The sequence below is a fragment of the Phodopus roborovskii genome, unplaced genomic scaffold (assembly GCF_943737965.1).
Source record: "Phodopus roborovskii unplaced genomic scaffold, PHOROB, whole genome shotgun sequence".
In the NCBI taxonomy this organism is placed as follows: Eukaryota; Metazoa; Chordata; class Mammalia; order Rodentia; family Cricetidae; genus Phodopus; species Phodopus roborovskii.
In genome coordinates, this window is record NW_026125264.1 from 662,634 (window position 1) to 686,160 (window position 23,527).

Below are 23,527 nucleotides of genomic sequence, written 5' to 3' on the forward strand. Positions count from 1 at the left end.
TTAGCATGCCTACTGGCATCATTCTTGTTCGGGATATTGCTGAAACTTCATAGGTGCAGCTCCTCTGACATTTCTATGACACACAATTACACACCAAACTTCTTGTTTCTCTGGCTCTTAAAACCTTTCTTCTGGTGCTGGAGAGAGGACTCAGAGGTTAAGAGCACTGGCTGCTCTTCCAGAGGTCCTGAGTTCAATCCCCAGCAACCACATGGTGGCTCACAATTGTCTAAAATGAGATCTGATGCCCTCTTCTGATGTGCAGACAGAACACTATGTACATAATAAATAAACAAATCTTAAAAACAAAAACCTTCCTGCCCCCTCATCCATGATCCTGAGCCTTAGGTGCAGGCTTGACAGGTCGATGTGCAGTAGGAGCTGGGCTCTATGTTTCTGCATTTTGATCAGTAGTGGTCTCTGTCTTTTGTAAAGATTCCTCAATGAGGGATGAGAACTACACTGATGGGTGGGCATAAGGATAAATATTTAGGATGTAGTTATGGATTATGATAGTTTAGTAAGGTGGTAGTTGTAAGTTCTCCTCCAACATCCACAACTTCCCTAGCCCTGAGTAGCTGGCTGGTTTCTAGTACCAGGAATGATTTCCATCCTGTTGAGTAGGCTGTAAGTCTAATTTGAGAGCTGTTGGTTACTGCCAAAGTATCTGTGCCACTGCTGCACAGACTGTGCCATGCTGGTCATTCTTTTGGTTCAAAGTTGTCATAACTGGGTAGGACTACTGGTTCCTTCCCTCCTTAGAAAGCTTGCTTGGTGCCTTCAGGTATCATGAAATTTAGTTCTCAGGGAGGGGGCTTTCAGACCAATTTAAAAACTATGTGGGCTGGGTGGTGGTGGTGCATGCCTTTAGTCCCGGGACTTGGGAGCTGAAGCAGGCAGATCACTATGAGTTCGAGACCAGCCTGGTCTACAAGAGCTAATTCCAGGACAGCCTCCAAAACCACAGAGAAAACCTATCTAAAAATAAATAAATAAATAAGTAATAAAAAAATGTGTTCTGGAATCAAATTCAGAACCAACTCCAAGTAGTTGTCCTCTGACCTTTGCATGCATTCTGAGGCATGTATTGTGGAACAATCTTTTTGTACACTGTGAAGACGTGTTGCTCTCATTGGCTTAATAAAGAGCTAAATAGCCAATATCTAGGCAGGAAGAAATTAGGTGGGACTTGCAGATAGAGAGCGCTGGAGTGAAGAAGGGTGGAGTCCCCAGGACACTCAGAAAGGCACAAGATGAACATGCCACGCCGAGGAAAGGTATTGAGTCACGTGGTAGAATGTTGATAAGAACTTCGGGTTAATTTAAGTTATAGGAGCTTGTTAGTAACAAGCCTAAGCTACTGGCTGAGCATTTATAATTAATAATAAGTCTCTGTGTGGTTATTTGGGAGCTGGCTGGTAGGACAGAAAATTCTACCTACAGGCATGCATACCTACACACATACATCATACACCCACATAATCATTAATAATAATAGTAGTAAGAATTTTAAGTGTTATAAAAATGTTTAAATGTTATTAAAAATAAATTAAGAACCAGGTAGTGGTGGTGCATACCTTTAATACCAGCTCTTGGGAGGCAGAGGCAGGCAGATTTCTAAGTTCAAGGCTGGCTTGATCTACAAAGTGAGTTCCAGGATAGCCAAAAAACCCTGTCTCTAAAAAGAAAAAAGGAAAAACAAAAACTCAAATCATAGGCTAGTAAGATGGCTGAGTGGCAAAGGTACTTGCCACCAAGCCTGATGCTTTGAGTTTGATCCCTGAGAACTGTATCCCACAGTTGTCCTCTGACCCCTACTTGCAAGCACACACAGAAATACATAAATAAATTGTAAAAAATAAAATTGACTGTATGTATATTCAACACTCTCAAAAAAGAAATGCTCTTGACAGACAGTGGTGACACATGCCTTTAATCCCAGCACTCTGGAGGCAGAGACTCTGGATCTCTGTGAGTTCAAGGCCAGCCTGGTCTACAGAGGGAGTTCCAGGACAGCCAGGGCTGTTACACAGAGAAACCCTGTCTCACAAAAAAACAAAAACCAAAACAATTAAGAAGATTAGAGAGTTAGTAGAGACTGGAGAGGAGGCGCAGTGGTTATGAGTGATTACTGCTTTTGCAGAGGACCCGGGTTTGAGTTAAAGGTTGATACACATTCAGTTGAGAGGCAGGTGGGTCACAACTCCCTGTAATTTCCATTCCAGGGGATCTGGTCCCTTTTTGTTCTCCAAGGGCAGCTACACACAGAAGGTGCATATTAACACACACATACACACACTACAAACACAAATAAAAGTTTTTAAAAGAGATAGTATGTGTTCTGTATAGTCTCTTTCAGAAAACAGAAGGAATACTTCTGTGTTAGTATAGTTATGCTTTCCATAACTATAATAAAATACTCCAGACAATCAACTTACCAGGAGAAATGGTTAGCTCGGCATGGTGACCCAAGCCTGTAATCTCATTACTTGAGAAGCTGAGGCAGGAGGATCTCAAGTTTGAGATGGGACAGGGATACACATTAAATTCAAGGCCAGTCTGGACTACATATGAGTCAGGTAGAGGAGGGATGACAGAAGAGAGCAAAGAAAGAAGAGAGGGTAGAGAAAGGAAGGGGAAGAGTGGTGTGTGTGTGTGTGTGTGTGTGTGTGTGTGTGTGAAGAGAGAGACTGACTGATTGATTTTGGTTCATGGTTTTGTAACCAGAATATAGAGTGTGTGATATCTGAAACCAGAATACTAGAGCAGAGATAAGGATTAAATTTTTAGTGTGTGTACTTTATTCAGAAAGTCAGCAACCTGAGATGGCAATGGGTTAACAAGGGTGGGGCAGGGGAATGGGGAAGACGATGGAGTAGGGAGAAGGAGGATGCCCTAGTTTGCTTCCTGCTGCTTTGACAAACACCACAATCAAAAGCAACTTGAGAGATGAATTGATTTTAGCTCACACTTCCTGGTAGCAGTGCATTACTGAGGGAAGTCAGGCAGGAACCTGCAAGTAGAAAGCAATGCAGAAGCCATGGGTAGCGGCTGCTTTCAGGCTTGCTCCCCAAGGCTTGCTCAGCCTGCTTTCTTATAATCTCAGGGACAACTACTCAGGCTGGCACCACCCAAAATGGACTGGTCCTCCCTCATCAATCATTAATAAAGAACATCCCCCCCCCATAGGCCTGCCTACACGCAATACATATGGGAGCATTTTCTCAGTTGAGGTTCCTCTTCCCAGATGACTATCTGTGTCAATCTGACAAAAATAAATAAATAAACAAATGACATAAAAGCCCAACCAGGACAGTCAAGTATGTGATACTTCCCTATGAATTATTGTCCACAAAGGCTCCAGAGGGCCCTAAAATAATACAGGTTATTTTCACTGCTGTTGTTTGCCCACCAGGATAAGTCAGTGTCTGAGTCAATGTCCTACTGTTCTATTGCTGTGAAGAGACACCATAACCACAGCAACTCTTCTAACTGGGGGCTGGGTTACAGTTTCAGAGGGTGAGTCCATTATCATCGTGGTGGGGACATGGTAAGAGCATTTCAGAGGTGTGGTGGCACTCACATCAGTGGGACAGTGACTGAGAGCTATATCCTGATCTGTAGGCCAAGACAGAGAGAGTCCCCACATGGCCAGATCGAAGGCCAGGGAAGCCTGCTGGGCAAAGTTAAAGTGTGCACCTTTTAGTGGGCACTGGTAAAGGTATGCCAAAAGGAGAACATCGGCGGAACAAAGGTTTATTGGGGATGAAGGGAATTGAATGAAGAGGACACAGCTGGTTGTAGCTTAAGGCTGTTGGGAGGAGGGGGAGCAAACAGCCATGTGCTGGGCATGAATCCCAGCCTGTCTGAGAAGTAGAGACAGAATTAAAGTGAGCATCCAAGAAAGGAACAAGTCGGAGAAACTGGAAGAGTAATTGTATGGAAGCATGAAAAAATTATATCTAAACAACACTTGTCTAATTTAGATATACCTAACAGGTAGGTAATGGTACCCTGATCCTCAGGTGCCTTTACATATATGAGGTTGTGACATTTAATAAAAAAGCTTTTAATGGTAGAGAGATATGCCAGCTCCTGGCAGCATCCTGTATCTCCTCCAAGAAGATGGACGGCCTCAGAAGAACCTCCACCTGAAAACTTGCTTTGAGTGTGACAACACCAGACACTCAACAACTAACTGCTTTTCACATCAAGTGCCAAGACCCTGTCCAGACTGAACAAATGGAGCAATGGGGGATTGATCGTCCCACCTGCCAAGACAGGTAGGCTGATCCCCCAAAGAACATGACTGCTTACCTAGCTGGAAAGCTGTTTCACTTCTGCTTATTTAATTCAGTACCATGTTGTTTGTGCCATTTTGTTATGTGCAGTTTTCCACCAGCCTGGTCCCAGAGTCGCATCAGCCCCAAATAACACATAGAGACATTGTATTAGATATAAAACTGTTGGCCTGTTACTATTGTTAGCAGGTTGTAGAGGTAACTTCAGAGGTTCAGAGTTTTAAATTTCCTCTGATTGTTTTCTAAAAATGTTCATGTCTTTTAACCCATAGCTTTTTGCTATGCTACCAAGATGTAAATCTGTTCCAGTTGCTTTACAGACATCCTAATGTTCCTGGGAAAAGAGCTCTGCTACTGTATTGAGAAATCTGGTCTGGTCAAAATAGTCTTCAGGGCCCATTTTAACCCTACCTATTTTCATACATATTTTGCAGGTTCACTCCTTCCTGGGTCAAGGCCAACCCAATCGAGGTTATATCCATTCTGACAGTAACACCCTTCCCATGGCTAGCTCTGTTCATAGGGCTGATGACAACATTTATTTTTTCTCTTGAGGTCTCCAGAATGGCAATTAACTGAATACTTCTCCACTAATACCTCCTGCTGAACATGAGCCCACTGACTCCCAAATCCCAGTCTTGCCATCATCCCTTGTCAGCAGGAAGAAGCCAGACTTAAACCGGCACCCCTGTACCCAAGGAGTCTGGGATGTTTAGGTGGAAGTCCTACCAGCATCTACAGCTATAGAAAGAGGTTGGGATGTTTGGGAACTCCAGGTTAACCCTGCCCCCCCCCATGGTGTCAAATGGCAGGCTCTTCCCCCGAGTTGCCTCATTCCAGGTTTTGCCCCTAAAAAGCCCACCACTGGCAGCTCCACCCCCTGGAGGGCATTAAAAGCCCCCAACTCTGGGTTCACCTCATGTTTTTTTCCTCTCTCCTAGGACCACCCAGGAATACTTTGCTCAAATTAAACCTGCATTTATTAATTCGGTTTGATTGAGTTATTATATCAGTGGCAGTGGATTTCCAATTGTGCCTACAGGGAAACTCCTCAACCTCCAAGGAAGTGACTCCTGACTGCAAAAGCAAAAGGTTTTTATTGCTAAGAACCAAACCAGCTGGAACCTCACTCTATCAGAAGAAAGAAAAAGTGAGGGAGGTTTGAGACTGTTAGTCTCAGCCCACAAGATTTTCAAGGTAACAGAGATTTCACAGAGTACAAAGTTTCTTTACAAGGTCATCATGGATCAAAGTGAATAGTAACTGTCATCCGTTTAGGCAAGATTGATTAGCACACCTGTAGGGTTTATTTATTTACTTTACAGGATCAGCAGGCTCAGTGATCTTGTTCTCAAGATAATGGGGCAGGGAGCATGTTGAGGCTGCTGGTGGTGGGCTCCAGCTTTCTCTTCTATCTCCTGAGAACTGCATGTGGGCTCTGGTCCTGTACTCTGCAGTCAGGGAGTTATCTACGGCTGGAGTTCCTGTCCTCTCTAGTTTTCCCTTCTTGACATAAGCCCTAATTTATACCTTTTAGTTATTAATTTTTCATCACACCAGTAACTGGGGATTTTAAAATTTACGAGAGAGAGAGAGAGAGAGAGAGAGAGAGAGAGAGAGAGAGAGAGAGAGAGAGAGGAGAAGAGGGAGTTCATACTTGTTTCTGTGAGCCTGGTCAAAAAAACTGTAGGTCCTCAGGAGGGGCCTACTACTGTTGTTTTGCTAAATGAATATGTAGTCTCCTAAATACTCATTTACACCCACAGAGTGGAATGTCCCCCAGTTTTGGTCAGAGGAGTCTCTTTTTGCAGTAAATGACAGTTAATGCAGCCAATCACGGCTGGTCGAGGGGCTGAGAGGAAGTGACTGGTGAGCACTCAGCAAGCAGCTCTCAGTTCAAGAATAAAGGGGACAAGGACTGTGGCACTCTTTTTAGGGATGGCATGGCCATTGCAACCATAACTCACATCAACTGCAGTCACCTGCACAGGGCCTGCACAAGGCTGGGTCCCCAGCAACAGTCAGTCATGAGATGTTGCTAAAATCCCTTCCGGGGGGGTGGGGGGGAGACATAGGCAGTCTACTCTTCCTCCCACATAAACTGAGTCCTTCATGATTCTGCCAAAGACCCTCCTCACTGGAGGATCCAATGAGCTCACCGAGCTTCCTGACAAGCATATGTAGGGGAGGGATTCCTTACAAGTTGCCCCCCAAAACCCACACCTGGAAAGCTTCTATCCCCCCAGGTTTGAGGGCTTCTCCAATAGTCAGATGGTTGGAGCCCCCTTCCCTGGCTATAAACTCAAACCTCTCCCTGAGTCACGTTCAGTTAAGGCAGAGTTGCATATAGCAGGTAGTAGGGTGCAGCTGGGCACTCAGGAGAGTTTGTGACCCTCCTCTCTACTCCCTGAGGAGATGTAAACAGTACACAAGTGCACTGGGTTAATCCTTTTACAAGGGGAGCCAACTGAACTCCCCAGAGATGGTGTTTGCACACTACATGGGGTCTGGCTCCATCATGAGAGCTATTGGCAGTTATGGCTGCAAAGCCACTGGTGAGCTATCTGTGCTCTTGTGGGTAGTTCTGTACTCATTTCCATGTGGATGGCTTGTGGGTCACCAAACAAAAACAATAAAAGGACAAGATAGTGGGATGGGGACTTGAGGAGGGGGTGGGGGTGGGCAAGGGAGGAAGGGAGAGAGAGGTACACACTGTAACCTATAATTTTTCTTACTTTCTTTTTGAGAAGGGGCCTCACTCTGTAGGCTGGCCTGGAAGTAACTAGCTGTAGACCAGACTGGCCTTGAACTTGTGGCAATCAATCTTCCTGGCTCTGTCTCCCTGGTGTTGGAATTACAGGCATGTACCACTAGGCCCAGCTCTATACTTGTATCCTGTGCAGTAGACAGCCTACTGATGACCACAAGAAGTAAGGCTCAAGGAAGTAAATTGGGTAGTGCCTGAAAGTTCTGCATTGTTTTGACCTCTGGTTCACTTGCTGAACGAATGGGAGAAAAACCGCCTCTCTCCATGCTCTCTTCCAGCCGGGTGCCAGAGGTCCAAAGGCCACAGAGCATAAAATGTATAATTTCTGTGGTAGAGATCGAAGTCCTGCCCCACTGCCGCTCAGCTCTTCACCTCGAGCTAGGCTCCACCTCCAAGCCTCAGCCCTAGCGGGATCATGAATATGCAAATAAGAAGATATTTAAAGACGCCGGCGCCCGGCGTAGATCCCTGCCCCGTGCTGTCCGGCCCCCTTCACTGAGTTCATCATTTCCTAACGGAAGCGCCGCCAGCATGTCAGATAAACTGCCTTACAAAGTCGGTGAGTCCCAGGGTGCAGTCCTCCGCGGCGACTCGACTGCCCGCTCTGGGTTTGTGGTCCGTACCAATCCGCGTCTGGTCGGGGAAGCGGCCTCGGGGTGCCCGCGACCCCTAGAATCGCTGGCCTGGCCGTGCAGGTGCCTGGGGGTTGGAGTCCACGCGCCGCAGAGAGCTAGCTGTGGGAAGCAGGCACGGACTACAAGTCCCAGCGTGCCCTGCGCCAGGCACCCTGAGCAGCTGCGCGGGCTACGATCCTTGGTTCGGCAGCGTGCACCTCGTGGAGTGACTGGCCTTTGGGAAGTGGCCCTAGCGGCTTTTGCCTTGGCATCTGGTGGCCTGTGTGGTCCCCCCCAACAAGGGTCTACCACCTTCTGGGCCTTGAGTGGGGCCGGAGAGCGCACTGGTGCTCTAGGTGCCAGTGAGGAGAGGCCTGGAAGGGAAGCTCCGGTATACCGGGGACTTGGGGTCAGCTCAGTCTGTGGGGTTATCTGGTGGATGACCAGAAGAAAATTTGCAGTGGTTGGAAATTACCCTTCGTTTTGTTCCAGTGATGGAAGGCTGACTGAGTAAATAAACGTTCAGTTGAGCGTTTACAATGGCATAGGCGCTGCCAGTATTCTAGACTAATCCGTTTTATTACTGTAGCTCCCTGGGAAAGGAACGACTCTCCTTTTATGATAGAAATCCAGAGGTGTAGAGGTTGCCTAGAATTTGGACCCAACACGTCATCCCTTTCACTGAAAGGGATGTATGCAAGGGGACACACTAATGAAATTCAGCACAATTCGGTTCAGGCTGGGACTAGTGACACAAACTTTTAATACAAGCACTCACTTCTGAGGCTGAGGGATCGATCAGAGGTCAGCCTGGGCATACAGTGAATTCCAGGCCAACTTGGACAAAATAAGGAGAGGCTATCATAACAAAACCACAAACCAACGCGCCCCCTTCCTCCCCCCCCCCAAAAAAAAACAAAGTAATTCAGGCTGACTAGCTTTTAAAATCATTTCAAGACTCCATTAAATTGGAGAGGGTCACCAGCATGAGACGGATGCTATCCCATTATACAGAGGAGGAACTTGAGGAAGTTCAGCCACCAGAGTAGATTATTGTCTCCATTGGGTAGAGGCTGAAATTGAGGCCCAGAAATGTTGTAGATCAGTGTTGTCTTGGTGGAACAGCTAGAAGGGAGGCATGCCATACTGTGAGGGCTTGGGGACTGTTGTGTGGGTAGAGATGAGGCTGAATTTAGAGCCTGGCTTCTTGGCTGTGTAGTGGTGGAGGTCCATCAAGGAGGGCATGCTGCATGCTAAACCTTCTCCATGTGGTGTTTCTACAACCCTTGGGTGTACAGCTAGGTTCGGGCTGATTATCCTTAGTCTGATGAAGCAAGTTGAGAAAGGGTCAACACAGGTCCTTGTCCCTTGCTCTTTGACAGGTGCCCCTGTGATTTCTGCAGCTCTCTGGCTCTCTTGGCACCAAAAGCTCCAGAGTTTGGTACACTAGCCCCTCCTGTCCCTCTGGAGTGGAAGTCCCATTGAGAGCTCTGGGACTGGCACAGCTGCCACAAGACCATTGAAAGAATCGTTTTTTTAGCTAGAGGGACAGGTGATAGTAGATGGGGTGGAATTTAAGCAGGAAGGCACAAAACCCAGTCCTCTCCAGGAAGGCCTTGAGAGCAGCTTTGCCATAGAATGCCTCACTGGAGACATAAATGCTGAGTTACACCAGGTTCGCCTTCCTGCCTTCCTTCCTTTATTTCTTCCTTTCTTCTTTCCTTCCTTCCTCCCTCCCTCCCTCCCTTCCTTCCTTCCTTCCTCTTCCTCTCTCTCTTTTACCACCCTTGCCCTGTTCCAACCCTTTGTGAATCTGTGCTCATTCAGTTTTAGCAGATGGCTGTTCAGTTAACATTTTCTGGCTTCCTTCTCTGTGCCAGGCCCTGCTGGTCACTGGAGATATAAAAGTGACTCAGGTACAAGGTTGGGACAGATAGGCCCGCATAGTGTAGTTTCTGTGTGAAGAGATCTGTCCCTTTTCACTTTCCATGGCTACTGCCCCACCCTCCTCACAGGTCACTGGCCCTCATGCTACCATTTTGTTGGCTTGTTTTTTGGCCTCCGCTGGCCTTGAACTCAGGATCTTCCTTTGTCCTCCACAGCACTGTTTTTATAAGTGCATGTCTTTATGGTTGGCCACTGGGGTCTTTCCAAAGACAAACCACGTGGGTGTGGTGCCCACAGAGGCCAGAAGAACGTGCTGGATCCCCTAGGACTGGAGTTAGTGTTGTCTCTACCAGTGTCCATGAGCTGTTAGGAACTGAATCCCAGTACTCTGGGAAGAACTGTCAGTGGTTTTAACCATTAAGCCATCTCTCCAGCCCCTCCATTTCCAGGTGCTTTTGAGCATATTCTGAGCCAGGTACTGCATCTGGTACTTGGTATGAGCCAGCCAGGGTAACTATTGTGTTAAAGCCCTATGATAGGAGAGGTCTGTGGGCTGAGTGAGGGAGCAAGGTGGAGATAGAAGGGGGTAGGGCCTGAAGCTCAGGTAAGGGTTAGGATTTAAAATTTTTGTTTTCCACCAGGCTGTAATGAGGAGTATGGTATGTGGGATAACGAGGACCATGGAGATGCTTTGTAGCCCCAACCGAGAAGTGCTTTCTTTAGACAAGGGTGACATACTCAGTCAGGACACCCTGATGGAGGTGGCGCCCCACACCTTCAACCCCAGCACCTGGGAGGTGGGGGCAGGCAGTATCTGTGAGTTTGAGGCCAGGGTGTTCTACATAGTGAGTTCCAGGACAGCTGGAGCTACATGATGGACCCTGTCTCAAAAACCAAACCAAATCAAACAAAACCAGTAACCCTGCAACAGCAAAGAAACCAAACAAGCAGAAAAACATGGTGACAAGCAAAAATGGAAACAAAATCTTAGAGGTTTTTGGCCAGCAGGTTGATTGAATGGCAGTTTCATTTCCTAAAATGGGAAGACTGAGGATGTGTGGCCAAGAAGTCTTGAGGGCTCATATTTGATGGATAATAAATAATTGGACACCAGTCTAGAGGTGCTGAGTCAGCAGCTGGATTATTTGAATCTCAGATTCCTGGGAGAAGTTTGTACTGGAGGTCAATACGTGGGAGTCATTACCACAGGGAAGGTATTCACAATCATCTGAATAGAATTTATGTGGCAGGAGTTGGAGAGGTGCTGATGGGTCCCCGAGGGCTCTTAGAATGTGTCAGGCAGCTAGGAAGGAAGGAGGGAGAAGGCAGAATCAAATGCCAAGGAAAAGCAAGCATTTCAGAAATGAGGGAGTTGTTAGTGGGGTTTCTTAACTCCTGTGAGAAACCTGAGCATAAGTAATTATCCCAGTGGTACCGGGACAGAGTGATGAGGTCTGAGGGGTGAGAAAATCAGGGATATGGGACAGCTCATCCTTGGCAACAGACAAGAATACCTAGTCTAACCACAGATGAGGATGGAGTTCTAGGATGGAAAGTGAATGATTCCATATCCTCGGTGAATTGTGAAGTAATGTTATCTGTAGGGCCCTGCGTGGACCCCCGAGGCACCTTGAGCAAGCCTGAAGCTGTTGGCTGGAACATCTTGCCCCAGAATTGTTACTGGTACTCTGCCTGATTTGCTAACACATCTGCTGGGGAGGAACTAAGCCTGAGAGCTTTCACTCTTGACCCTTGATTGTTTTCCACTGTGTTGTGAGTCAGTAAATAAGCCTGCACCTTCCCCTCAATAAACAGCATTCGGCATTCTGGCATTCCTGTTACACGAATGACCCGCTGTCGTCTTTTATTTAAATGTCTAGGCCTTCACCGATTAGTGGAACAGATTGTAGCATAGGCGCTATAGTTATCAGTTGATGGGGAAAGACGACTGGGGAGAGGAGAAGGGGGCGAACTTATTAGGAAAATGTAGGATTGCTGGGGTGTGCCAGGTGTTCATAATAAACAAGGCTGTTTTCCATGGCTGTCATTCTCCTGCTGGTTCAGGGCCTTTGCTACATTGAAGAGCTGGCTCTAACTAGGTGGAAACTTTGGTTTTGGCTGCTGTTTTGTTTTTGAGACTTGGTCTCTTTAAAGCTCAAGATGGCCTCAACTCTTCTTACTTCAGCTTCCCTAGTGCTGGGATTACAGGCATGAACCCACCCACCCTAGCTTTGGGTGTGAGCTTTACTAAAGAGAGCAGGGAATAGGCAGTGGGGTCCTAGACTGCAGAAAGAAGGGGACGATGAAGGGGGCATGGTAAAAGACACGAGAAATTGACAAGATCAGTGGTTTAGAGAGGGTCTGAGCTACTCCCTCTTGGAGCTGGGAATGTACAGGGGGAAGACATGGCCAAAGGTGGTTGCTGGAAATTCAGATTTCTGAAGGAGTTCTCATCGTTGATAGCCTGGGGTTGTGTGTGTGTGTGTGTGTGTGTTTGATGAAGGAGCTGTGTTTATGTAGCAGGAGTGGGTAGCAGGTTTGTGTATGTGAGATGAAGGAGTTGTGTTTGTATAGCAGGAGTAGGTTGTGTGTGTGTGTGTGTGTGTGTGTGTGTGTGTGTGTGTGTGAGATAAGGAGCTGTGTGTATAGCTCATTAAACCCCCGGTAGGGTCAAGTGACCTTGGGAACTGTTTAGTGCTGGAGGTTGAACTCGGGGCCTTGGGTACACCCTCTTACTGCTCCTTTGAAATTATTTAATGCAATGTAGGAAGCAGAATAATAAAAGTTTCATCATTGTAGTAGTAGTATTTGAGACAGGGCTTCATGTAGCCCAAGTTGGCCTTGAACTTGCTATGTAGCCAAGGATGACCTTCCTGCCTCCATCTCCCAAGAGCTGGAATTACAGGTATGTTCTACCATTCCTGGCCCGTTTAACTTTTGTTAAATTATTAAAATTTCTGTAACAGCCTCCTTTCTCCTTCACCCTTCATTTCCTAGGTGAGTGAGCTCTAAGCTCCCCAAAGGTGGGAAGATGGCTCAGTTGGCAAGTTTGCCTGTCTTTATAAGCATGGGAACCTGAGTTCAGATCCCCAGCACCCATGTAAAACTGCAAGGACCTATAATCTCAGTGCTGAGGAGGCAGAGGCAGGAGGGTCTACCTAGCCAGATCAGGTGCAGTGAGATCCTGTCTCAAAAAATAAGACAGAAACTGAGAAAGACACTGACATTGACCTCTGGCCTCTATGTACATGCACACATAGAAGAAGAAAGGCTGTTTCCCTTTAATTTGAAAAATAATAATTAGAAACAAAATCCACCATGAACCCCAGGCCCATCCTATTATACCTGCTGGAATTGAACTTTCCCAGGGGAGCAATGTTGGTACGTGTCAGGAAAGTGATTGACAGTGGCATTCACAGTGTCAGCGGTTTTCAAAGCAGTACTTGTACTTCTCTTTGTTGTGGATGACAGAATGCTATGGCAGATTGCTCAGCCTAAGGGCTATAGGGTCACAATTGGATCACTCCTTACACAGGGATGGTGCTTCATGGTTGATGGGAGGAGGTGGCTCTCATAACTCTCCATCTTGTTCCTGCAGCGGACATTGGACTGGCTGCATGGGGACGAAAGGCCCTGGACATAGCTGAGAATGAGATGCCGGGTTTGATGCGCATGCGGGAGATGTACTCGGCGTCCAAGCCCCTGAAGGGTGCTCGCATTGCTGGCTGCCTGCACATGACTGTGGAGACGGCTGTCCTCATTGAGACTCTGGTGGCCCTGGGTGCGGAGGTGAGGTCCACAGCTGTGTGACTCCTTTGAGTCCCTTGCCCACTCTGGGTTCAGCCATGGAAGAAGACTGGTAGGGAGACCCAGCCGGCAGAGCCCCTACTGGTCACCTGGGTTTCTCTCCGCTCCCCAGTGCTGCCACCCGTGGCAGATAGTCTCAAGTATTTCTTTCCTCCAGTTGGAGAGACAGCTGATAACTCAGTACATCTTCCTGCCTGAGAGCGAGTTCAAGGACAGCCAAAGTAGTTACACAGAGAAACTCTGTCTCACAAAAACAAAACAAAACAAAAAGAACCAAAACCCCAAACAAACCAACAACAACAAAACAATAAAAGAATACTTGAGGACTTCTTTGTTTTTTGAGATAGCATCCCACTGTATAGCCTAGGCTGCCCTGGAATTTACTGTAATTCAGGCTAGGCGCAAGCTATCTTTCTACCTCAGCCTTCCAAGTATTGGGATTTGACTGCTCACACCCATCTTCATTGACCTTTTTTTCAGATTTGTTTTTATTTTGCGTGTGTGTTTGTTTGCCTGCATGTACTTCTATGTACCATTTGCATGCAGTGCCTAAGCAGGGTAGAAGAGGGTGTCAGTTTTCCTATAACTGGAGTTACAGATTGTTAGTTGTGAGCCACCATGTGGGACTGGGAACTGAACCCAGGTCCTGGAAGAGCAGTCAGTGCTTTCAACCACTGGATCTTTCCAGTCCCCATTACCTTTCAACGTTCAGTTTGTTGGCGGTCTGATCTCCTGGCTTTACATACTGCCTGTGTAGTGATGACTCAGTACAAACCTGACCTGGACCCACAGTCTTACATGTCTAAGTATTGATATAAGCCTCTTGGCAATCAAGTACATGTCTCAGGCTGAGCAAATCCAGACAAACTTTCTGCCCTCCGCATCCTGAAGTCTTTGGCACATCAATAAACGACAAGTCTAGCCTGGACTCTTTGTGCATGCGGGCCCTGGCGTTTTGACAGACATGCATCACTTCCCCTGTTGCTGCTGTGTTTGCTCTCTGCAGCCTGCTTCAGTAGCTCCTTCCCTGTCTCCTGTTCACAGCACTAGAGTGACGTCTCATTTATTTATTTCATTCTCTGTGTGTGAGGGTTTTGTCTGCGTCTTCATGTTTATATGTGTTCCACACAAATGCCTGGTACCCACAGAGCTGGAAGAAGGTAATTGGTCCCCTGGAACTGGAGTTACAGGTGGTTGTAAACTGTACTGTGGGTGCTGGGAACCAAACCAGGGTCCTCTCATGTTCTTAACTGCTGAGCCATCTTTCTAGTTGTTTGTGTGCATTTTATGTCAAAATCTCACTGCATAACTTGGACTGGCCAGCAAATCCCCTATAGCCCAAGCTGGCCTTGAACTCTGAAACTCTGATCTTTCTGCCACTACATCTTGTTAGGATTATAGGTATGCCACCAAGCCTGGCTCAGTGATTTATTGTTTTTTTTTTTTTTTTCCCCACCTTAAGCTCTAGCAGTATCTTTTTACTGCTCTGGCTTCTAGCTATTCACTTGCCCAGAGTCCCAGCCTTTCTTTCTTGGCTTCAGGGCTTCCTTTTCTGTGTTCCTTCATAGCCACAAGTGACCAATAGCCTTGTTTTCCTGGACCTTGTAGGTACAGTGGTCCAGCTGCAACATCTTCTCTACTCAGGACCACGCAGCGGCTGCCATTGCCAAGGCTGGCATTCCAGGTGAGTGGGCTACTGTGGGGTATGTGGGAGCGGATAAAGAAAGCGCTTTGCTTTTTCTTGTTTCTCTTACTGATTCTTGTAGTAATAGGCTTCCATATGCGGACAGAGACCCTCAGCCTATTGATTTTAGTGAAGAGCTGCTTTGTCCTCGTACCTCATCTCAGATCCCACGGAGTTATGTGGTCCCTAGTGGAAGAATCTTAAGATTGGGAGCCCCATGGTACAGATAGGGAAGTTACTTACTAAAGAACTAACTGGTGAGGTGTGAGGCAGAGCTAGAGTCTCCGGGGTACACTGGCTGAGGTGTGGTCGTTTAGGAGTATGCAAAAGGAGCAGGGCTAAAGAGCAAAGACCGTCTCAGTTGCTGCAGAGTGGTGCATGTCTGTCTGGACTCGGCGGTGGGCAGTGGGGGGTGAGGGGTGGTGTTAGGTTCAGTGGTGATTATTAAATAGAGTATACAAGAATTTTTATTGGGAGGCTGGAGAGATGGCTCAGTGATTAAGAACACTGGCTTCTCTTCGAGAGGACCCAAGTTTGATTCCTAGCACCCACATGGGAGCTCACAACCTGTAACTCCAGACCCAGGAGATCCAATATCTACTTCTGGCCTCCTCGGACACCAGGCAAGCACACAGACATATTTGTAGACAAAACACTCACACATTTGGTGGGGGATCCTAATCAGCTGTGGGAGAGGGGAAGCGGGAGGGGTTCCTGTCTAGCCTCATAGGGCTAACTGCCTGTCAGCAGCTCCCACCTTGGAGAGGCTCAGTGGCCCTCCTTCAAAAGAGGCTTTGCTTTCGACAGCATTATCTTCTACAGTTGTGGGAGGGAGACAGCCAACTGCTTGGCCTGCGTCCTGTGCAAACAGGAGACTCTTGAACCCCACACCTGTGGTGTTCCACATGATGGGAGGACCAAGGCCAGCAGCCAGCTCCCTTGTTTCAGGTGCTGCTCTAAGTGCTGTGCTAAGTGTTATAAGTGTTACACTTCCTAGTCTCTCTTGGGGGTTTTGTGAGTGGTGATGCAGTGCCTCCTCATGGGTTTTGCATGTACCTGGCACAGAGAATGCTCCATCTTTAGTAGCTTTTACTGGGGAACTTTGACCAGGCATCACCGGAAATTACCCACTACTGAGACTGCCAGGCCCTCAAGACCTTTCCAGATCCTATGTGATGGTGCCCAGTGAATAGGTTGTCCCTCTGGGTGGGAGTCCTCTTCTGTGTGGGTCGGTAGCCTAGTCCATAGAGCCCAGGAAGAAGGAGATACAAAAGGAAATAACTTCTTCCAGACACATATGTCTAGGGCTGTTTGTGGCCTTTGTGTCACTTGATTTATGTTATTGCAAGCCCCGTTTATGGAAGAAGAAACTGGTAAAGTGAATTTCTCAAGGTCACGTGGCTAAAGTTCAGAGCCAGTGTTTGAGCTTGGATCTGTCTAGCTTCTGTATACTTCCTACTGCCGTGTTCTCATAGGCTGGACATACCTAGGGATGGGGATCAGGCAGGGGATAGTACTGGCTCAGTGTAGTCTTCTGGGACCTCCCTGCCAGCTTCTCATGTGCCACTCACCCTCCAGTGTATGCCTGGAAGGGCGAGACAGACGAAGAGTACCTGTGGTGCATTGAGCAGACCCTGCACTTCAAAGGTGGACCCCTCAACATGATTCTGGACGATGGTGGTGACTTAACTAACCTCATCCACACCAAATACCCACAGCTTCTGTCAGGTAAGTGGGTGGGCTGGCTGCTAGTGGCCTGAAGGGAGCCTGCTCCTTCATAGACGAGGCAGTGGGCTTGGCCAAACACCCACTCACCTTCTCCATAGCACTGGAGGACAAGAGGTTCCTGCGGGCATGGAGTCTGCCTTCTGATTTATTTGTGATGTGAAGCCAGGGTAACGGGTCGGGGCAGAGCTGGCTGAGCTCATAAGCCAAGGTCGGTATAGAGCAGTGCTAGGAATGATTGCAGAGAAGCAGCCTTGTTGAGGAGGAGGATGGAGTATGGAGACTACAAAAGGCCCTGGGGTAGGAAAAGATGGACTGTACAAAAACTAGTCTGACTAGTAAGTGAAGGAAGCCTTCTCTTGAGAGTATTGTAGGCTATGACAGGACAGCTGGGTGAAGAATGGTGTCAGGCCCAGCACAGTGGTGGGTGGACAGTGTCAGGAGGTTGAGTCATTGGGCCTTGGTGACTGGGTGGCCTTTACAGTCAGGTGCAGATGAAAAGGGATGTGTTCTGTGCCCCCTCTCTTGTTCAGGCATCCGAGGCATCTCTGAGGAGACCACGACTGGGGTCCACAACCTCTACAAGATGATGGCCAATGGGATACTCAAGGTGCCTGCCATCAATGTCAACGATTCTGTCACCAAGGTGAGCCCTGGGGTAGTGGCAGCTCCAGTGAGCTGAGGAGTGGATCCCTGAAGAGGGGCACGAGACCCTTGCCTGAGGGGGGGTGGGCACTGCCTGAGGGTGGAGAGTGCATTGAAGGGAGACCTGCACAGTCGGTCATGGCTGCTTCAGGAACACTGTGGCTTTGGTTATGAAGTTAAAGTTATTAAAGTTAAGCACATTCTTTGACCCAGTAACTTGTCTCAGGCCTTGCTTCCCTAGAAAGGCTTCTAGAGCAGCAGAGGCCGGCTAAGGAGACAGCCTGGAGGCTGATGGGGAGGAGGGGCATGTTGGGGCATGGGGGGGATCAGTCCAGGCGACTGGGCTCAAGTCTCAGGCCTGTGGGATGCTTTGAGGCCTGGCCTCAGGGCCTTGCCTGCCCCTTATCCCCTTACCTCCTCTCCTTTCAGAGCAAGTTTGATAATCTCTATGGCTGCCGGGAGTCCCTCATAGATGGCATCAAACGGGCCACAGATGTAATGATTGCGGGCAAGGTGGCGGTGGTAGCAGGCTATGGCGACGTGGGCAAGGGCTGTGCCCAGGCCCTGAGGGGTTTTGGGGCCCGAGTCATCATCACCGAGATTGACCCCATCAATGCCCTGCAAGCTGCCATGGAGGGTATGATAGCTTGAGGGCTGGCTGTTGGGGCTAGAGGAGGAGTGAGGCCACCTTTGATAACTCATGCTCGGTGTCTGTGCAGGCTATGAGGTGACCACCATGGACGAAGCCTGTAAGGAGGGCAACATCTTTGTCACCACCACAGGCTGTGTTGATATCATCCTTGGCCGGTAGGTGCCAGGGAGTCCTAGGGAGCAAAGGTGCACAGGCTTGGGGCTGTTCTTCGTCTCTGGTCTCTCACGGGGTTGGGCTCCCTCATAGGCACTTTGAACAGATGAAAGACGATGCCATTGTGTGTAACATTGGACACTTCGATGTGGAGATTGATGTGAAGTGGCTCAATGAGAACGCTGTGGAGAAGGTGAACATCAAGCCCCAGGTGAGAGGCCTCTGAAGCCCCTGAAGGTGTCAGCATGTGTGTGGAGTGTGGTGACCTTGCTGCTTCACCAAGGTCACAGTGTGCTTGGGAGTGAAGAGTGCATACAGTGGTGGCCAAAGAGACAGGATGCTGGCAGCTGCAGTGCGTGGGCTGAACTGGCAGCAGGGTCAGGGTGGGGGAGGACAGCAAAGGGACACTGCATTTCTGTCTTTGCTCTGGGCAATGTAGGCCATTACTGAGTTAGAGAAAGGACGGCTTTGCTGCAGGGAATTGAGAGATGTGTTCCTTTGGAGTACATGCAGCTTTATTTGCCTTTTCTTTATTGTTGGTTTTTTATTTCTTACCTGGAAAAGGTTTTGGCTTTGTACATCAAGAGCTTTTAATTTGAGCTCGGTTTTTTGCCTTGTAGAGCTGGAGATTAAACCCAGTGCTTCATGTAAGCTAGGCAAGCACTGTTACCAAGTTAGCCACGTCCCCAGCCCTGCCTTCAATCTTATATAAGCATTCTTTCTCTCTCTCTCCTCTCCTTCCACCATGTGGTTCTCAGGATTGAACTCTGCTTTGGCAGCAAGCAGTACCCACCGAACCATCTCACATCCTGCATTCAGTTTTTTAATGGCAATTGAGAGCATGGGACCTGGCCTCAAACTGTTAAGGCTCAAATTGCAGCCACTTCTTAGATGTAGCTCTGAACAAGTGACTCAACCTATAAACGTCAGTTTATTTGTGAAAAGGGGAAAATGAAGCACTTAAATGATAATCATGAGGGGCTGGAGAGATGGTTTAGTGGTTAAGAGCACAGACTGTTCTTCCAGAGGTTCTGGGTTCAATTCCCAGAGCCCACATGGCAGTTCACAAGGGTTTATAACTCCAGTTCTAAGGGATGCAACACCCATGGCAAAACACCAATGCACATAAGATGAAAATCCATTTTAAAAACTGATAGTTACATATATGAAGGTTTGTGTACACAGTGTATGACAGTACTAGCTGCTACCTCCTGAGTACCTACAGTATGCCAAGTGCTTTATAGGTCTGAATTCATTAAGTTCTCATAACAGGCCTGTGATTGGATACTCTTAATTGTGTGTGCTAGCTCTGTAGGGTGGTTGGTTGGGAGCATTTCAGGCCATCTTGTGCAGGGTAGGAGGTGGGCAAAGTCAGGCGGTGCCTTCCAGCCCTTACTGTTGCCACGGGGACTTGCAGGTGGACCGCTATTGGCTGAAGAATGGGCGCCGCATCATCCTGCTGGCTGAAGGCCGGCTGGTCAACCTGGGTTGTGCCATGGGCCATCCCAGCTTCGTGATGAGTAACTCCTTCACAAACCAGGTGATGGCACAGATTGAGCTGTGGACCCACCCAGATAAATACCCCGTTGGGGTTCACTTCTTGCCTAAGAAGGTAAGCTCTTGACTTTACCCCAATCAAGGCTCATGTGCTGTTCCTGGACTCCTTGTGTGGGCTTGCTAGAGTATATTAAGTGCTTCTCTGTCTGCTCTCTTCCTTGTCCTTAGTGCTCCCTGGAGCACACCTGTAGTGGTATGGGCTTTGAAGCGTGACTTGCCAGGTTTGGAGCTGTGTCTCTGTCCCTCAGTTGTAAGGTGAAGGCAAGAATGTTTCTTAATAATGGCGAGGTAGTTGGTAAAGTAGGCTGGATGGGAAGTGAAAAGTTGAAGAGTACGTATACTCCAGATAAAGGGGTAGCTGTCACCAGCCCAGGACACAGCTCCAGTGGACAAGGCTTCTGAGCCCTGAAGGGAAGCCATATACTAAGGTCTAATTTTAAAATATAGGCAACATACTGTAGTTTAAAAAGAATGGATGGGCCCCATTTAGTTTGATTGTTCATCTGTTTGGGTTCGAGACAGGTCTCATTATGGCACTGATTGGCCTAGATCTCAGTATGTAGACCAGGCTGCCCTTGATTCCTACATCTGCCTGTTCCTGCCTCCTGAGAACTGGGATTAAAGCCAAGAGCCTCCATGCTTGACTTGGGATTTTTGTTTGTTCATTTTGTGGTGTTGGACATGGAGCCCAGGTCCTTGTACCTGCTACACAAATATCGGTTAGCTGCATCCTTAGTACTTGGGTGGGTCAGCTGGGTATGTCTGTAAGATGCATGTTGTCTAAGGGTTATTAGGTATCTTAGTTAATGACTAAACCCCCTTGAACTAAAAATCTGAATGTCATTGATCTTTGTGACAACTTCAAAAGGTATTTATTATGTGTGCCCTACAAGTGAGACCAAGGTTTAGAGGCTAGTGTGTTCTTGGGAGTTACTGGGAATCCAGCTCCAACTGCCCAGGTGGTTACCCATTATGTGGCACATTGGCCAGGCATAGGAGGCCTTCACTCTGCTTCTAACTAATATGGGTGCCAGGTTAGGCCCATCTTGCCTTTATTTGCATCTAGCTTGAAACTGTTTTATCATTTTTGTTAGGCTCATGTCTGTTAATTTAGGCATACAGCTGCTTGGGAATGTAAAAGCACTCTGTACTGAGGGTAGCACCACTTGCTAGTACCCCCAGAACAGTTTCTGTTGGGTAGATGCAGGAAAGGGTACCAGAGCATGACACTAACTCGAGGTTTCTCTTTCTCTCCAGCTGGATGAGGCAGTGGCTGAAGCCCACCTGGGCAAGCTGAATGTGAAGCTGACCAAGCTGACTGAGAAGCAGGCCCAGTATCTGGGCATGCCCATTGATGGCCCCTTCAAGCCTGATCACTACCGCTACTGAGAGACAGGACTGCCCTTCACCTTCCGCTGCCATCCTTGTTCCAGGCCCTGCCTCTCTTCCCAAGAGCACATGTCACCAACTTTGCAGTTGCTTCGCCAGTGTTCGTCCTGCTGGGGCTGGTTACTCTGTCCTTGATCTCTCTTGTGTCCTTCATACTGTTCTAGGTGTGGTGAGGGGAACTGAGAGTCTCCAGTCAAGAGAGAGGTACCTGGGAGCCCTCCACAGGGGACATGAGCTCTGGAGTCTTTGAAGTCCTGAGGCTAGATGTGGCTAGTGGCGGTCACAGGCCCATGCACCTTACCATCCAGACCTTCACTTGGTCTTTGTTAGATCTGTGTGCTTTCCCAAGAAGAAACTACCATAGGGCAGGAGCCACTGGACTTGGAAGGGCCTTCCTCAGAGCTTATTTACCATTGGATCATCTCTTAAATCTCAGAATACTGAGGTTGGCACTTTTGGTTCTTATTTCACAGGGTTAGAATAGATTAAGAGATAACCAAGAAAGGACAAGTGACAGCTAGAGATTGAAAGGGACCAGAAAAAGCAAATAGGCTAAGGTCTGTCACTGCTTTGTAATCAATGGTTCCTATCACAAGCCTGGGTAACAAAAAGATTAATTTGGTTTACAGTGTCTAGAATGTTAAAAAAGGAAAGTGGATTAAATAAAATTTCTGGTGCCTAAAGAATTTTGACCCTTTATTTTATAAGCTATTGATTTCCATATTGACCACCATGTATGCCAATTTTTAAGTGTGTGCGGTGTATGTGCATGTGTGTGCAGGTAAATGTACCTGTGCTCAGGGAGCCCAGAGGACGACATTGGGTGTGTGGTTGCTCTCTGTATTCCTTTGAGACAGGGTCTCTCACTGAACCTAGAGCCAGGATGTTTCTGGTCCCCTGCCCCCTAGTACTGAGGTGTAGAACATGGCTTTGCTTAGCTTTATTACATACAAGTGCAAGTAGTCTTACCCACTGAGCCATCTCTTCAGGGAGTCCTACAGAAATGTCTTCTAAAGTCCGAGGTCTCATAACTTGACGTATGAGAAATTGAGCTCCCTCTTTTTTGTCCAAGTGATCATTTAGTGAGCCCATTTGACCCTGAAGTCAATGAAAGACAACCTGAATGCACAGTGTGACATTCTGAGTGCTCTCCACTGGAGATGCTGGAAGTGTGAGAGCCGAACGACATCTCCCTGCCAGTGTGATGTGAGTATAGTATGTCAGATGACAACTTTTGGGGGTTGGTTCCCATCTTCATGTGGGTTCTAAGGATCAAACTCAGGTCTCAGGCTTACACAGCAAATCATGCATCTCCAGCCCCAGCTCCTCAAAGTTTTAAAGCTTTCAAACAAACCCTTGGGTCATTCAGGGATGAGGGACTGAGAATGCTCATTCCAGCTTAGGCTGTTGGCCCTTAAATAATTTTTTCCCCTCCCTGCAGTACATGTAGTTGAAGGTGTGGAAACTATAAGAGTTTATGATGACTTTGCTGAAAATAATTTATAAATTTTAATAAATGCCAGGGACCTACTTTTCAACTGATCATCATAAAATGGAAAATGTAAGAGTCCCATACACCCTAAGCTGTCCCCTGGGTCATACAGTCCTAGTTTTGTATTCAGGTGTACTACTCTTATCACAGGTGTGACAATGACCAGATACCCACAGTAAAGGATGATGTATTTCCTGCCACCCCCCCCCCCCCGCAGCTCTTTGTCGAAGTTTCATGAGGGAAGAACCAGCTGAGGCTCCTGCAGCATCTGGCCTAGCCCTCACTGTGCTTCTCTACCCTGAAAAAAACAAGATAAGGCTTGGGGGATTGTGGGGCAGTGATCTGGGGGTTAAGGAGAAGACCCAAGTCCCACTCAGTATAGTGAAAAATACCTCAGATTGTCATCTTAATGCTCAACTTCTATGTCAAGTTTTAAGGGCAGGGGTTAGGGAGAGAGAGCAAGGCATTTAGAAGACTTGGGATCTGCACAATACTTAACCATATTTTATAAAAGCATGTTCCTACTCTATTCTGTAGGAAGGAATCTGCTGCACACATTGCTAATATGAGTTAACCTTCCATCTACAAGTTGTCCAGACAGCCTCTGGGGGAGGACTGCAAGATTCAGTGGCCTTGGTGTATGCCAACTCCCATATACACAGAGACGATAAAAAGAGGGAAAGCCAGTCCTCCCCTGCTACAGAGTGGGGGCAATGAGAGATGCCCCTACATCACAGATCTCTGGAAGACAATGACCACCTGAGCAGAGGGCAAGGCCTGTGTTTCCTTCCTATGTAATCTGCTGGCTAACGATGAGACAGAAGGCAGAGTTTAAGGATGGCAACCCAAGGTCT

General features: G+C 47.7%; 1 protein-coding gene across 1 annotated transcript; it reads left to right on the forward strand.

Moving 5' to 3' along the window:
• The first annotated feature begins 7,474 nt into the window (after positions 1–7,474).
• Positions 7,475–21,878, forward strand: Ahcy (adenosylhomocysteinase). Its single transcript, XM_051192602.1, has 10 exons — positions 7,475–7,627; positions 13,168–13,358; positions 14,985–15,060; positions 16,639–16,788; positions 17,319–17,431; positions 17,860–18,067; positions 18,150–18,237; positions 18,329–18,446; positions 19,653–19,847; positions 21,050–21,878. Exons 1-10 carry the CDS (start codon positions 7,600–7,602, stop codon positions 21,179–21,181), a joined length of 1,299 nt encoding a protein of 432 aa, XP_051048559.1. The 5' UTR covers positions 7,475–7,599; the 3' UTR covers positions 21,182–21,878.
• Positions 21,879–23,527: the final 1,649 nt, after the last annotated feature.